The sequence below is a fragment of the Podarcis raffonei genome, chromosome 5, assembly GCF_027172205.1.
Source record: "Podarcis raffonei isolate rPodRaf1 chromosome 5, rPodRaf1.pri, whole genome shotgun sequence".
Classification (NCBI taxonomy): Eukaryota; Metazoa; Chordata; class Lepidosauria; order Squamata; family Lacertidae; genus Podarcis; species Podarcis raffonei.
In genome coordinates, this window is record NC_070606.1 from 72,020,702 (window position 1) to 72,035,214 (window position 14,513).

The 14,513-nt window shown below is 43.5% G+C and overlaps 1 protein-coding gene across 4 annotated transcripts in view; it reads right to left on the reverse strand.

The window, feature by feature from the left end:
• Positions 1-12,015: 12,015 nt before the first annotated feature.
• CUL3 (cullin 3) overlaps positions 12,016-14,513 on the reverse strand; it is a 50,292-nt gene continuing 47,794 nt past the window's right edge. For all 4 annotated transcript variants that reach the window (XM_053390042.1, XM_053390045.1, XM_053390043.1 and 1 more), the window contains 3 exons: positions 14,221-14,407; positions 12,828-12,973; positions 12,016-12,505 (listed from right to left, as the gene is read on the reverse strand). In XM_053390042.1, coding sequence (XP_053246017.1) covers positions 12,374-12,505; positions 12,828-12,973; positions 14,221-14,407 — 465 coding nt within the window. In that variant the 3' untranslated portion in view covers positions 12,016-12,373. The remainder of the gene's footprint in view (positions 12,506-12,827; positions 12,974-14,220; positions 14,408-14,513) is intronic.

The following is a 14,513-nucleotide window of genomic DNA, read 5'->3' on the forward strand; positions in this document are numbered from 1 at the left end:
GGCCAGCATGACTAACTGCTTCTGGCACAATGGGACACTGTGACGAATGCCGGAGTGCACGGAAACGCCATTTACCTTCCCACCGCAGTGGTACTTATTTATCTACTTGCACTGGGATGCTTTTGAACTGTTACGGCCTCGGTCCAGAAGGAGCGTCTCCACCCCCATCATTCTGCCCGGACGCTGAGGTCCAGCGCCGAGGGCCTTCTGGCGGTTCCCTCATTGCGAGAAGCAAAGCTGCAGGGAACCAGGCAGAGGGCCTTCTTGGTAGTGGCGCCTGCTCTGTGGAACGCCCTTCCAGCAGATGTCAAAGCGATAAACTGAAGGCTGAAGCCTTATCCTTGCCAGGGAATCGTTTGCCTGCGTCCCCAGGGCCGAAGAGAGAGCAAAAAGCACCAGGAAAGATTCTTCTTTGGAGAAAAAAGTTTTATTGAAATCTGTGCACAGAGGTGGCCAGTGGGATCGTTCCCAAAAGACTGGCCCATAGATACAAATAAACAAGCATCTTTATACCTGAGAGTCTGCCCATCTCTTCCCACCTCTTCAAATTCTCCAATCAGCTGGCAAGGTTAAGCTTATTTCCTTATATGGTATATAGCTATCTAAACGCCCCTCCTTCCCTTGTTCGTGTGTTCTTCTCTTGCATTACTGCATCAGAGAGCATGTGCAGAGAGTACTGCAGTTTCTACTTAGCTGAGAGAAAAAACAGGAAATGGGCTTCCCTGCTAGCCAGCAGAAAGAGGAAGCTGGCCTTTCTGCAAAGCCGCTGCTCGCTGTCTGCTAGCCGGCAGAAAGAGGAAGTGGGCCTCTTCCCAATTCAGCAAAGCAGGATAGTATGCAATTTTAACAGAGCAATTTACTTTAGAAAACAATTTATCAGAGCAGAGCAATTTACTTAAATATAAAATACAGGGAATACCTTCCCTGTCCCTTCATTCCCTCCTCTTCTTTTGGGACAACCTATCTCCTAGGTTCGTCCTGGTCTCTCGGGTTTATAATCCTGGGGAAGAGCAATAAGGGCCATGATTCTTTTTGCATCACACCTTGTAAGCATTGCACGAAGCAGGGTATACAGAGGCAAAGAAGCAAAAGGATTAATAGCGGCCCTGCTAATAATACCACAATATGCCTGAGCCAACTGCCATGAGGCAGCCAAGAACATACCCAACCCCATAGATCACCTCCTGTAGTTTTCAGCGGGTTCCTGGCTATCATTGTTTCCATGTGATCAATGGTGGCTGAAATGCTGACATTATTATCTGGGACATATCTATTTTATTGCTGAAGGGCCCACTGATACTCGTGCTCTATCAGCTGCCTTGCTTCTTGGGAGGTTGTGTCCCACCTCTCTGAGGAGGAGCCTATTATCTTAACCAATTTTCCCACCTGTCCTTGTGGATGCTTAATACTCTCATGATTTCTTCCCAACACACTGTATCCGAAAGGGGCTTCTCCCTCTACATATATTAACATATACCCACAGGAATATATATCCACCCTTGCAGAGGCCTGACACACAGAGTGACTATATCAAAGAGTTCTGGCCCCAATATCAAAAGTCCTGGCGGTGCCTTAAAATTTGCTGGGAAAAAAGTCTCTACGTTGGGGACGCTGCCCGCGGGCGTCCCTCCCATCCACTTGTCCAGTCGTCTGGCGCTCTTCTGGAGATGGTTAGCTTCAGAGGATCATCAGGATTTGGTGTAACTGTCCAATCTAAAATAGCCTTCTTCACTTAAGTGTGGTGGACCCAAGGGGTGAGGTCAGGAACTTTAACAGCAGTGGGCCTAGGTCCACCTGTTAGAAAGAGAGAAAATCTCGGGAGAATTACTGCACATAATTATTAAACTGCACATTTTGACTAGCATGGGGGGTTATTGCAGAACTGAGTGGACAAAGGTTGGTCCATTGTCAGATTCTATTGACCTAGGTAGTCCATAGCGGGGAATGATCTTCTATAACAGGCACCTGGTTACCTCGGACGCCCCCTCAGTTCTGGTAGGCCAAGCTTCAACCCATCCTGTATACGTGCAGATCGCCACGAACAGGTAGCGGTATAGTTCACAGCGGGGCAATTCAGTAAAATCCACAACAAGGTCTTCCAAGGCTACCACTGCATAGCCTGCTTTTCGCTGTCCAGCCTTAACAAAGCTGCTTCCATCCACAAACCATGAAGGCCAGTGGGGGTTTGCTTCATCTTTGAGGTCAGGCCTGCTAAAATATTCTTCATCATCTTTGCTTGGGAGAGGAAATAGGTACCCTTCATGTCAAGCAGAGCTGGGACTGCATGCGGGGTCACACAAACAGTGTCTTGGCCAAAAATAAATTTGTCTGCTTTGTTCAGTAGGGTGGCTACTGCCACAACTGCTCTCATGCACGGCGGTAAGCCTTGTTCTGTAGGCATCAGGCACTCAGATAGGTATGCCACTGGCTGTTGCCAGCTTCCCAATTTTTGGCACAAAACGCCTTTCGCCGTCCCTTGGTCCTCATCCACAAATAGAGTAAAGGGTTTTTCGGGATTTGGGATGCCAAGCGCTGGGGCTTGCTGTAGTGCCTTCTTCAAATCCACGAAGGCTTGCTGTTGTTCTGTGCTTCAAACAAAGGGGTCTCTCTCAGTTCCTCTGGTTGACTCATGTAGAGGCTTGGCAATGATGCTGTAATTAAATATCCATATCCTACAAAATCCTGCAGACCCCAGAAAGCCACGGAGTTCTTTGGTTCTGGTATCAGGATAATAGCCTGCTTCCTTTCTTCACTGGTAACAAAAGGGTGTTCCACTGTGATTGGCATTGCCTCAAGATCCTATGTTGGAGCAGTCGCTCTAGATGCACCCACACTCCTTCAGTCGCCCTTCGTGGGATGGGATACTTATTTACTGCAACAGGATTGACAAATGGCTTGGGCTTCACAATTATTGGTGGGATATTCTTTGCCATTCCTGGGGGGTTACCTTCAGCCCATACCGCGGGGTTCACTTGTTCCAGAATACTGGCGGGGATGGGTCCCTCCTCTTCTTTTACCATCATGAGGCGCCAGTACTCCCTCAGGGGTGCCTCCACAACCAGTTCCCCAAGTGACATAGTGGACAATGTGGCTTCTCCCGATGGCTTAAAAGTAATTTGGGCTTGCAACTTTACCAACAAATCTCTTCCTAATAATAGAATAGGGCATTCTCTCTTCCAGTGCCCTTCCTGTCGGCAGATGGCGCACTGATTCCTCCCGAGACGGCTTCGCCCTCCTCCCCGGGCACTTCCTCTTTCCTGAGGGGTGGGTGTGGTAGCCTGTAATGCCATCAACTTCCTTGTTTGATACTTCTCCTTTTTTCTCTGGGCCTCCTCATCTCTCTAATTGTAAGTGGTTTGAGCTATTTCCAACATCTATTCCAGCCCATGGCCGATGAACCCCTCAGGCTTCTGGATTTTTTTCTTTTGGCGAATATCGGACGCTGCCTGAGCTACAAAGGCAGCCTTTATAATGGGGCGTTGGCAATATCATCTGGGTTCTCCTCAAAGGTAGGGTTCTAATTTCTCCAATTGCACACATCAGCACTTGAAAAAGGCACATGTTGGACTGTATAAGTGCATGGTGGTGCTTCCCCACCCTGTCCTGGGGGGCCTGGTGGGTCATACACTCTGCGTAGAGGCATCATTGCAGTCCCACCCTTTTTCTGTGCCTTATGGGACTTATGGAGGGACACCCTGGTTGCTGCTAACAAATGGGAACTAACATCCACTTCTTTCACATAGGGTTGTACATACTGTTGCAATCTCAATTGTCTGATACTGTGTCCACATTTTTTCCTTTCTTTGCTAACTCAATTAGTCCCTTCATAAACTCCTCATCATTCTCTTCCTCTTCGCTCTCTAATTCATCAACCTTGGAGGGTTCAGGCTGAGGGCCGGCTCCTCCCTGGTCCTGGGGCCCTGGGCCTCGGGGATTCGCTAGAGGGGCAGTTGGTGGAGCATAGGGTGGCGGCGGTTTAATGACTTCCCCCTCTTCTCCTTCCGGTTCTGGTATCACCGGGGGGGCCTTTCTGACTTCCCTGCCGGTCGGACTGCACATATTGTATTTTGTGGGGCGTCGCCTCGGCAGGCTTTCAGCCACGGTGGATTCTTTTCTACATTGGTTTTCCAGGTAGAAATATAAGGGATCTGGTCTGGGTGGACGTTCAAGATATTTTGATATAGTGGGTTGATTAGTTGCAAATTAAATCTGCCCTCCGAGGGCCAATTAGTTCCTTGGGTGGGCCAATCAACCTCACATAATGTCCTCATCCTCTCTCTTCTCAATTTGAACCCAATCATCATGCTTCGTAGCTGCTTTCCAGTTGGTTAAAAAGCATTTCAGAGGACTACGTTAGCTTGCCCCAGACCCCATTTTTTTCAGATACTCCGCTCCTAACCGGGCTTAAGATCCTTTCACACACCAACCACTACAGACTGTGACTTGGCGAACTCTCGTTGCCAAGAAATGCACAGCCCTGCAATCGCTCGGCCAAGGGGACGCTAAGCCCCGGCCCACACTTGACAATTCAGCCACTGGAGTATCTGACATGCAACATACAAAACACACCCCAATATAATTCCAACATGCAACACACAAAACACACCAAAATAATTTTCCCTCTGTTTCCCCTTTCCCCAACCTTACTGGCGGCACTCTACTGCCACCTCTGTTTCCCCTTTTCCCTTTTCCCGTCCCTGTCTGGCGGGGCGGCACCTTATTGCCACGGCCAGTTCCCTTGTTCCTTTTCTGGCGGCACTCTACTGCTCACAGCCAGACCCTTTATCCCTTTTCTGGCGGCACTCTACTGCTCACAGCCAGGTGAAGCTGTCCAGGCTTCCTACCACGCCCTTTCCCTTAGGGTTACCTGTTCCGCTGCGGACCCCTCCTTCGGCCGTCCTCTTTTCTCCCTCGACCAGGTGTCTCACTCCGGAGCGGTGTGGCCGGCTCCCCCCACGAACAGGCAGGGGTGCGCACTTGGAGCCGCGAACGCCGGTCCGGGGCTGTTCACCTAGGTCGGGCCTGGCCCTCCCCGGCCCCCTGGGGTGGGGCAATTCCCGGCCAATGCACCAAAATGAAGGCTGAAGCCTTATCCTTGCCAGGGAATCGTTTGCCTGCGTCCCCAGGGCCGAAGAGAGAGCAAAAAGCACCAGGAAAGATTCTTCTTTGGAGAAAAAAGTTTTATTGAAATCTGTGCACAGAGGTGGCCAGTGGGATCGTTCCCAAAAGACTGGCCCATAGATACAAATAAACAAGCATCTTTATACCTGAGAGTCTGCCCATCTCTTCCCACCTCTTCAAATTCTCCAATCAGCTGGCAAGGTTAAGCTTATTTCCTTATATGGTATATAGCTATCTAAACGCCCCTCCTTCCCTTGTTCGTGTGTTCTTCTCTTGCATTACTGCATCAGAGAGCATGTGCAGAGAGTACTGCAGTTTCTACTTAGCTGAGAGAAAAAACAGGAAATGGGCTTCCCTGCTAGCCAGCAGAAAGAGGAAGCTGGCCTTTCTGCAAAGCCGCTGCTCGCTGTCTGCTAGCCGGCAGAAAGAGGAAGTGGGCCTCTTCCCAATTCAGCAAAGCAGGATAGTATGCAATTTTAACAGAGCAATTTACTTTAGAAAACAATTTATCAGAGCAGAGCAATTTACTTAAATATAAAATACAGGGAATACCTTCCCTGTCCCTTCAAAACAACTACCTGACATTCAGAAGACATCTTAAGGCAGCCCTGTTTAGGGAAGTTTTAAACGTGTGATATTTTACTGTATTTTTGGTTTTTATGGAAGCCGCCCAGAGTGGCTGGGGAGGCCCAGCCAGATGGGCGGGGTATAAATAATAAATTATTATTATTATTATTATTATTAGGTTGGCAGAAGCTGGGACAGAGCAATGGGAGCTCACCTCGTTCCGATTTGCAAGCGCAAGAGGCTCAGTGATTTAGACCATAGCGCCACCTGCACCCCTACACATGCCAGTAGTGGCGGGGGCCAAAGGCAAAAAAAAAGTGGATGACTTATAGAGAAGGATCTGTTCCAGTAACACAAGAATCACCTGCTCCCTGCCGCTCCACCATTATACATCTAAGAAAGAAAGGGACATTGTCACATCTTGGCTGGTCAAAATCACTCAAGAAAGGTGTAGGACATAGCTTTTTTGAGATTTTTGATCTGAGGAGGAGGTATATTCTTGGGAGCACCCTAAGAACCAGAGAAAGAAGCCTGGGAGGCTGTATTTGGTTGTGGGGCCTGAGGTTCCCCACTCCATATTGTAGGTTAGTCTGGCCCCAAAGTTTCTCAGACTATTTGCAGAATTCATGCTTTTCATTCCCACATCAAATTGTTCACCAATGCCTTACTTATTCATCTGTTTATGTATCATCCAACAAGGTGCCACATAAGCTCTTGACAATTAATTACTTGTAGCGCAATAGGTGAATTGTCTCCACCAAAGCTGTTATTACAAAAGTGTCCTATCCACCCTGTGTTGGTTTTTCCAAATAGGCCAGCCCTCTCTTGATACCATAATTACTTCATGATGCCTACACGTGTACAAACTTGCTCAGACGATGCATTCACTAGATTCTGTCATTCTCAAACACGTTGATGCTGTTAGAAGCAAAAGTTTCATAATATGACCTAACATAGCCTCCACTGGATAAAAGTGTTTTAGTTTACATTAAGTAGTAAAACTGGGCTGAGGGACAGTAAAATATCTTCCAACAGCAGTTAAGAAAGCATTTACAGGACAGCACTAAGTGCAGGCTGTAAATAAATCTGCAAAATGCAGGACAAGTTGTGCAATTTTTGTCTGGCTGCTTGTTATTGATTGGATATAGCTCAAGTTGCAAGTATTGTGAATGATCTATTGATCCGTTTAAATGATGGAAGCTATCATCTTTGAGATATGGTCAAAGATATGCAGGCCTGTCATCAGGTGCAGAATTCTTGAGCATTACGCATGTCTATATTCCATCCATAGACATGGCAATAATTAAAATGAAGATGTGCACATTTCAAAGAATACAATGTGCTCGACCTAAAAAAATGTGTAGAAATTCTACAAATGCTAACTTTGGCAGCATGGGGGTGGATGGTGGGTGGGATAAGTTCTGTTGCTCTGGCTCCCGCCAACACACCTGCTTCATTGATTCTGGCTCAAAGTAAACCTTTCCACCTTCAGAACTATATTACGGAAATGTTTGCAGATTTAACCAATAAACTGGCTAACCCACTAAAGCAAATAATCAACTAAATTTCAGTCAACCCTAGTTTCGAACAAAGTCTTCGGGATCATGTTAACTTCCATCTCATCTGTAACTTTCATCCAATGCATGTTAATATTCTATGTAGCTCTGCGTACCAGCTCCACGACAAAGGGTAAAGCCACAATTTAATATGCATTGAAGGTAACCCTGCATTTCCTCCCATAATGCTCTACAAAAGGTTTTGTGACATAATTGCAAAGCTGCCTTGGCAGATTGCTCTACAGTATAATTTTAGGTGTCTCAGTAGATTACTTCTCCAATAAACCAGCCTCCATCACCAAATGATAGTGGATTCTTGTCATAATACTATGATGGGAGAGGGCTGTTCTGTCATTTAGAGGCTTCAGATGTTATTGTCAAGTAGCTTCATAGAAATTGGAATTCTGTGGAAAGTTATGGTATCATTGCCTTCTAAAACATCCCGCTTTTAAGCAGAACATGTCAATCACTGCTTTAGTAATATAAAAGTGCAGCAACCATTTTAAGGGAAAAGCTGTATGGAGCTCAGAAACAAAGCAGAATAAGGTTTACAGTAAGCATGACAAAAATACTAAGTACAGAAAACAGGAGCTGCATTAATTTACTCTAAAGTTGCACATTAACACAATCAGAACTTTATGTAGGCATCTTTACAGTATTTGCAGTTTTCATATTTACTGTGCTGGATTCAAACAAATGTGATTTTAACGATTTTCCTCCCATGCTGAAGAGGGATCCTTTTTCAAGGAAGGTTCTTTCATATGGTTAAGGGTTTGTTTTTAGGAAATGTAATTTGATCTTAACAGGACTGAAAAACTTTGTCTCAACACATTATAGATTTGAGGGTCTGTTTTCTGTAGTTCTATCCAGAATGGCTGTCTATGCCTCCTGAGAGATAGTGGATACCCTTTGCTGGCTCTGTGCCAGCAAACAGCACTATAGCATTGTCTAATGATAGAAAATAAACATGTTCAGAGAGGTTGAGTCAAAACATGTCCCAACTTGTCTGCTCGATGCAAGAAGGACCCCCTCCCTAACCTTTTGGCAATTCTTTGCTAACACCTGTAATAGCAGGTGTGGGAAAACTTTGGCTGAACTACAGCTCTCATTGGCCGTATTTATTGGTAAAGCTTGCTGGGGTTGATGGGAGCCATAGTTCAGCAATATCTGGAGGGCCAAATGTTCCCCACACCCATATAATTGGAACTGCTTACTCATGTTAGCAGCAGTGATGGTGTAACAAAGCTCACTTCTGCTACACTGGTAAAATCTGAAATGGTAGATATTTGATAAAGGTAAAGGTAAAGGTACCCCTGCCCGTACGGGCTAGTCTTGCCAGACTCTAGGGTTGTGCGCCCATCTCACTTAAGAGGCTGGGGCCAGCGCTGTCCGAAGACACTTCCGGGTCACGTGGCCAGCGTGACAAAGCCGCATCTGGCGAGCCAGCGCAGCACACGGAACGCCGTTTACCTTCCCGCTGGTAAGCGGTCCCTATTTATCTACTTGCACCCGGAGGTACTTTCGAACTGCTAGGTTGGCAGGTGCTGGGACCGAGCAGCAGGAGCGCACCCCGCCGCGGGGATTCGAACCGCCGACCTTTCGATCGGCAAGCCCTAGGCGCTGAGGCTTTTACCCACAGCGCCACCCGCATCCCTCTAGATATTTGATAGGCATCTTCAAATATCTAAACGGCTGTCACATGGAGGAAGCTTGTATTCTCCTGCTTTGGAGGGTAGAACCTGAACCAACGGCTTCAAGTTACAAGGGAGATTCCGACTAAACACCAGGAAGAACTTTTTGTCAGTAAAAGCTGTTTGACAGTGGAGGGGACTCCCTCAGGAGGTTGTGGATTTTCCTTCATTGGAGGTTTTTAAGCAGAGGTTGGATGGCCATTATCATGAATGCTTTAGTTGAGATCCTTGCACAGCAGGGGGTTGGCCTAGATGACCCGCAAGATCCCTTCCAACTCTACAATGATTCTATGGGGCATCATCATGAAGTATATCTGGAGTGGACACAATGCTTTCTGCCCTAATTGACACAGAATAATGGGGAAATGGAGTCAAGAAGTTGTAGGATTTGCAAATGCTGCCAAGGCTGTAAACAGGAGTCAAAGCAAACGGGTTGAGCAAGGAAAACTTTTAAAAATTCCTTCACCCACCTCCCAAAACCTCTAGAAACAGTGTTCATCATAGAGTATTATTCAGCCTTAATATAAATTAGCAACAATCTAAAGGTTAAACTAGATGATGTGCAGGAAATCTAGAAGCAGATCCCCATTCCACATACCTTTTTAAACAGCATACTAGGGTGGGAGGTTGAACTCAATACATTTTCCTCAGTAGGGCAAATAGCTTGTGGGGTGGGTGGAATTTTAGTGAGAGAAGTGGCAGAAAGGGCTAAGCAACCCGCAACCCTCCTTCCTCAGCAAAAACAAATTTTGTTTCCAGAGTTGTTGCTACTTAAAATAAAGTTAATTTTCCCCCCCAAATGTATAAGCTTCTGGCCCTATTTGCATTCAGACACTAGATCACAGGATCAAGTCTATAGGTCTCAGGATACACTTGCATAGGGGAAAACTTATCAGCTTGCACCAGCAGGCAGCCTTATCCCAGCCCTGCATGCCAGCATTCCTCGCCTGCAGAGCAGATGTATCTTGTGAATATCTTATTCAATAGGACACAACAGTCCCTTAAGGGGCATCTTACTGGCTGTTTATCAGCCCTAGAGCCTGAAACAGTGCAATAAGACAACACTGCTTCCTTCCTTTCAGCAAATGGCTACTGAAAGATAGGGCAGACAGGATGTGGCTTTATAGAGCAAAGTAAAGTTTATCTTGCAGCAGCTAAACTTCAGTCACAATGAGAGGTCTGCCAGATATAGTTCTTAAATTTACAGCTAATTAAATTAGCATGCTTGTTGCAGACTTTGTTATAAATTCCCTAGCAAATCCATGCCCTTCAAGCTTACGAAAAGAATTGAATGCAAGGATATGTGGCATGCTAACAATACTACAAAAAGGAGTGTTAAAGCAAACTTGCCTAATTCTTGTAGTGAACATGATCAGCAAACAGTAGTAGCTTCAATAAGAAATATTAAGAGCAATCATCTTCATGTTCAAGTAAGTATAGGCTGCAATCTTAAGTTACCGGTACTTTTAAAAAATTGGATGGGAAATCTTGGGAAGGTATAAATATATTCAGTTCGTTGCTGCTGAAGCCTATGCATTTTATCTGTGTTTGCTTCAAACAGCTTGTGTCACAGAACCACTTTTATTTATCAGCTAATGGTCAGGGGTCCCTTTACCCTTTACCTTTGTCTTTCAGATTCCCCCCCTACAATTCCCCCCTTTTCAATTTCTCTTTCCCATCATTCTTTTGACTTACTTTACTACATCATCATAAGGATAACTGACAATATATGAGAAACATTGCAGATGTGCTAAACACCTGCTAAGTAGCAGCTATTCTACAAAAAAGGTATTTGTTATATATTCAAATAAGCATACAAATATACTGCAGCAAAATGCTCAGCTGAGTTCTTGGAAGTTTTCCCTTCTCACTCGCACTTGCTGCACAGTTCATCCTGACAGAGACCAACATGGACTGCTAGGTGAATATTGCTCAAATACAGACCCATTTACAAGGGGCCAACACATAACAGGCAGGGAATTTGCATCTCCCCCCCTCCCCCCCAAGAAAACTTCAACTTTTTTCATGCTGCACCGGTTTTGTTTTTTAAGTTCACAATGTTACAGAGAAAGCAATCAGAGCTGTAACATCTGAGAGGTTCTCTATTACTATGCATGAAATAAAGCTAGATTTAATTCACCAGTGGCAACTTGAGGGTGATCTCTAAAGAAGTTATTTGATGCAAAAGCATGTATGTTATATGGTACAGGGACTACATAAAGTTAACATTTACGAACATCCTCTAAGAAATACCCTGGTTTTGAAAGCACTGGAGCAAATGTTATGCTGAACCACCTTGAGGAGAGGGAGAAAATACTTGCTGTAAGAACTGGAGATTTCATTAAGATCAAAGTAACAATATTTATTGCATTTTTAGATTGCATTTTAAAACAGTAAATTAATAGTGCACAATGGCTTCACTTGAACCTTCTGAAAAGTGGGAAATCAAAAGCCATAACCCCCTCTCTACTTCGTGAATAGAGTGCAGGCTAATGTGCTTCTCCAAGGGGCAATATTTAGTTTAATAAATTGCCATCCCTGTGCTCTAAATACACTTGAATTAGTGCTCCTTGTACACTAAATCCATTTATTTTAAATTTGTTTTGTCTACATTGAGTGAAATAAAAACATCGCTCTGTACAATCCACTATGAGCAGTGAGTACAACAGCAAAAAGTATCATACAGTTTATACACACTAAATTTCTTCCCATTTCTCCTATAAAGGAACCAGATCAAACCTAATCAGTATGTAACTTAATTTGGAAGAACTCAAATTACAAAAGGGAAGGCCAAATATTACAGCCCATACCTGTGCCCAGATAAAAGGTTCCTGATCATATTAGTTGGAACATGAATGAATGCAGGTGGAGAAGTAAAGCATGCCAAAACTGTGTTCTCAGGTCTTTATAAATTCACCAAATATTTAAATTAAACATGGCTCTTTAAAGAAATGTCCAAAGCAGAGCAGTATTTTTGGAAATTCAGTCTTACCAGCTGTGTTTTTCTTGTAACCCAACGTATACAATGCGCAAAGTGCTAAGCAACACTACAGAAAACACATTTACATCAACACTGAAGATCCGGGGAAATGAAATTCCAACAATTTTATTTTTTAATGAGCTGTATTTTCTAAATTTGTTTTTATTTTATTTTTTCCTGTTTTCATACAGTATTGAAAACAAAACGCGGCACATTCACATTTTCCCGAGGAACTGTAAGGATGATTTCTACTGGGATAAACGCTGAGAAGCTTGAAGCTCAATCATTTTGATGTTGAAAAACTCTCCGAAGGAGAAAAGGCTTGATCTGAATGATCTAGAACATGTATTGTAATTTAATAGAAGAGATGGTCGTCTTAATATTTAATGATTTAAAAGAACTTCCCAGTTCATGCGAAGAGTATAGTCCAAGAATAAATCATATTTGCGGAACACATTTTATGCTACGTAAGTGTATACTTTGCGGTCCTCAGGTGTTCGTGCCAAATATTCACGCTCAATAAGTCCTTCAATACGCTTTTTAATAACAACTGGACTTGGTAGGAATCGTGCCTTCAGTTGTTGGGTTACCTGGAATAAAAAATATTTTAATATTGTTAATTATACTGGCACAGCAAGAATGCACACACTAGACTTAACACTGACTTTAAAACAAGAGGGAACTTGTGCCACCTCAGTTAGCTGTCTTTCACAAAAGGCCACTGCGTATTAATCAACATTCTATAAAGCAACCAATCATCTGTATCAAAAGATGTAGTTAGTAGCCTCAAGAGTTCAGCAGCAATTTATTTTTATTACACAGTTGACACTGCTCTAAAGCAGAGGTGGCTAACCCTTTTGGTCTGTGGGCCACATCCACCCTTGACTAACCCCATTCAGTGAGTGAGATTACCTCTGCTACTAGAACATTATGCTGCATCTTCTTCCTAGATTTCATTATCCGGACTATAGCAGCCTCTATCTCATGTTTTCTGTCATCATCTACTTTCTGTCTTGTTTCTTTTCTTTCTGGGTCTGATTCTCCTTGTTTGGCAGCAACTGAAAGAATAGAAGAAATATCTCAATTTAGAAATACTGTAGCTATTTAATTCTAAAGATACTAAAGCCAAAATATTTTTCTTTAGCAGTGTCAATAAATACTTGAAACAGAATATGATGCAAAAGGACAACCAACCGAAGTGCAAAATTGGAACATATTTAAGATTAATAAATGATTATCCGTTACAGCAACAAGTTTTAAAACAGGTCAAATGCTTCTTGAGGGATTTGATATTTTTAGACCACAACAGAATGCATTTAAAAGGTTCCTTCACATTTGTTAAATTGCAATTCTGGAAAACACTGGCTTTCATATATTCAGTCACACATGGAAATAAGTTATATAATACAACCTTTGGGGCTAGTTTAGCTTGCTTTGTTGAAGTGCCAGTTTCTACTGAGACAGTAAGAGAACTGGGTCTTTGCATTTGCTATAATCATGAAGCTTTCCTAGCATAAGTAGTTCGCAAAGTCTAAAAGGGCAGCATTGTCTGTCATAACATGCTTTTTCTATCTGCATATCCTCACATCTGTAGCTGCTGTCAGTGGATCTTTATCCTACTTCTTCATTTTAGGCTTCCATTTCCCTTCCAATTTGGATCCATCTCCATTTTCATTTTGTATGAGTATCCTGTGTATCACTGGTAATCAATTTAACTATATAATAGTCAAGAAGGATAAGGCTACCAAGGATAATTAGCTATGATGGTTTATGTTCTCCCTCCACTGTCCGAGGCAGTATGCCTTGAAATACCGGTTGCTGGGAATTACAAGCGGAGAGAGTGCTGTTGCATTCAAGTCCTGCTTGCAGCCTTCCTATAGGCATCTGGTTGGCTATTGTAAAAACAGGATGCCGGACCAGATGGGTCTTTTGGCTGATACAGCAGGACTCTCATGTCTGAAGTAAATGAAGGCTTTAAGGATGTGCAAGCATAAAGCTCACAAAATATATGCCCAGTTTATTAAATTAAACACCCACCTGGAATTATAAGGCCCTGATTTTATGAATATTTATATTCTCCACAGTACATGACATGGAAAGGATCACAAATAGAAGATACATAACAGAATCCTATCCAGCTTGCAATGAGGCAAGCATTGGTTCAAGAATATATTAGTTCCTTGAAGGCACCCCTAAGAATGGGTGACCAGTTTAGTTTCCATACTAGAATGTATGATTCCAATATTGTAAATTTAGGAGTTGGACAGATTCTAGATGTGGTAGCTGAAAGTGAAAGTGAGCATACCTGTTTGAATCTTGACTCTGTGCAGTTTGGATGTGAACTGGTCATTCACTGTAAATATGTGTCCATTTTCTATTTCTTTCGATTTCGGCTCTTTTGTGAGAACCCGTTGTGTTGGCTTTCCACACGCAAGGGACTGTAGCGCTCGTACAAGCTCTCTTTCAGGGATATCAGTCTCTTGTTGTATTTCCTACATTAAATTTAACAGCCAGATGGGTGGGGTATAAATAATAAAGTTGTTATTATTATTATGGCAAAAGGTAGTTATGAAGAAAACAAAATTCTGAACAGTTTTG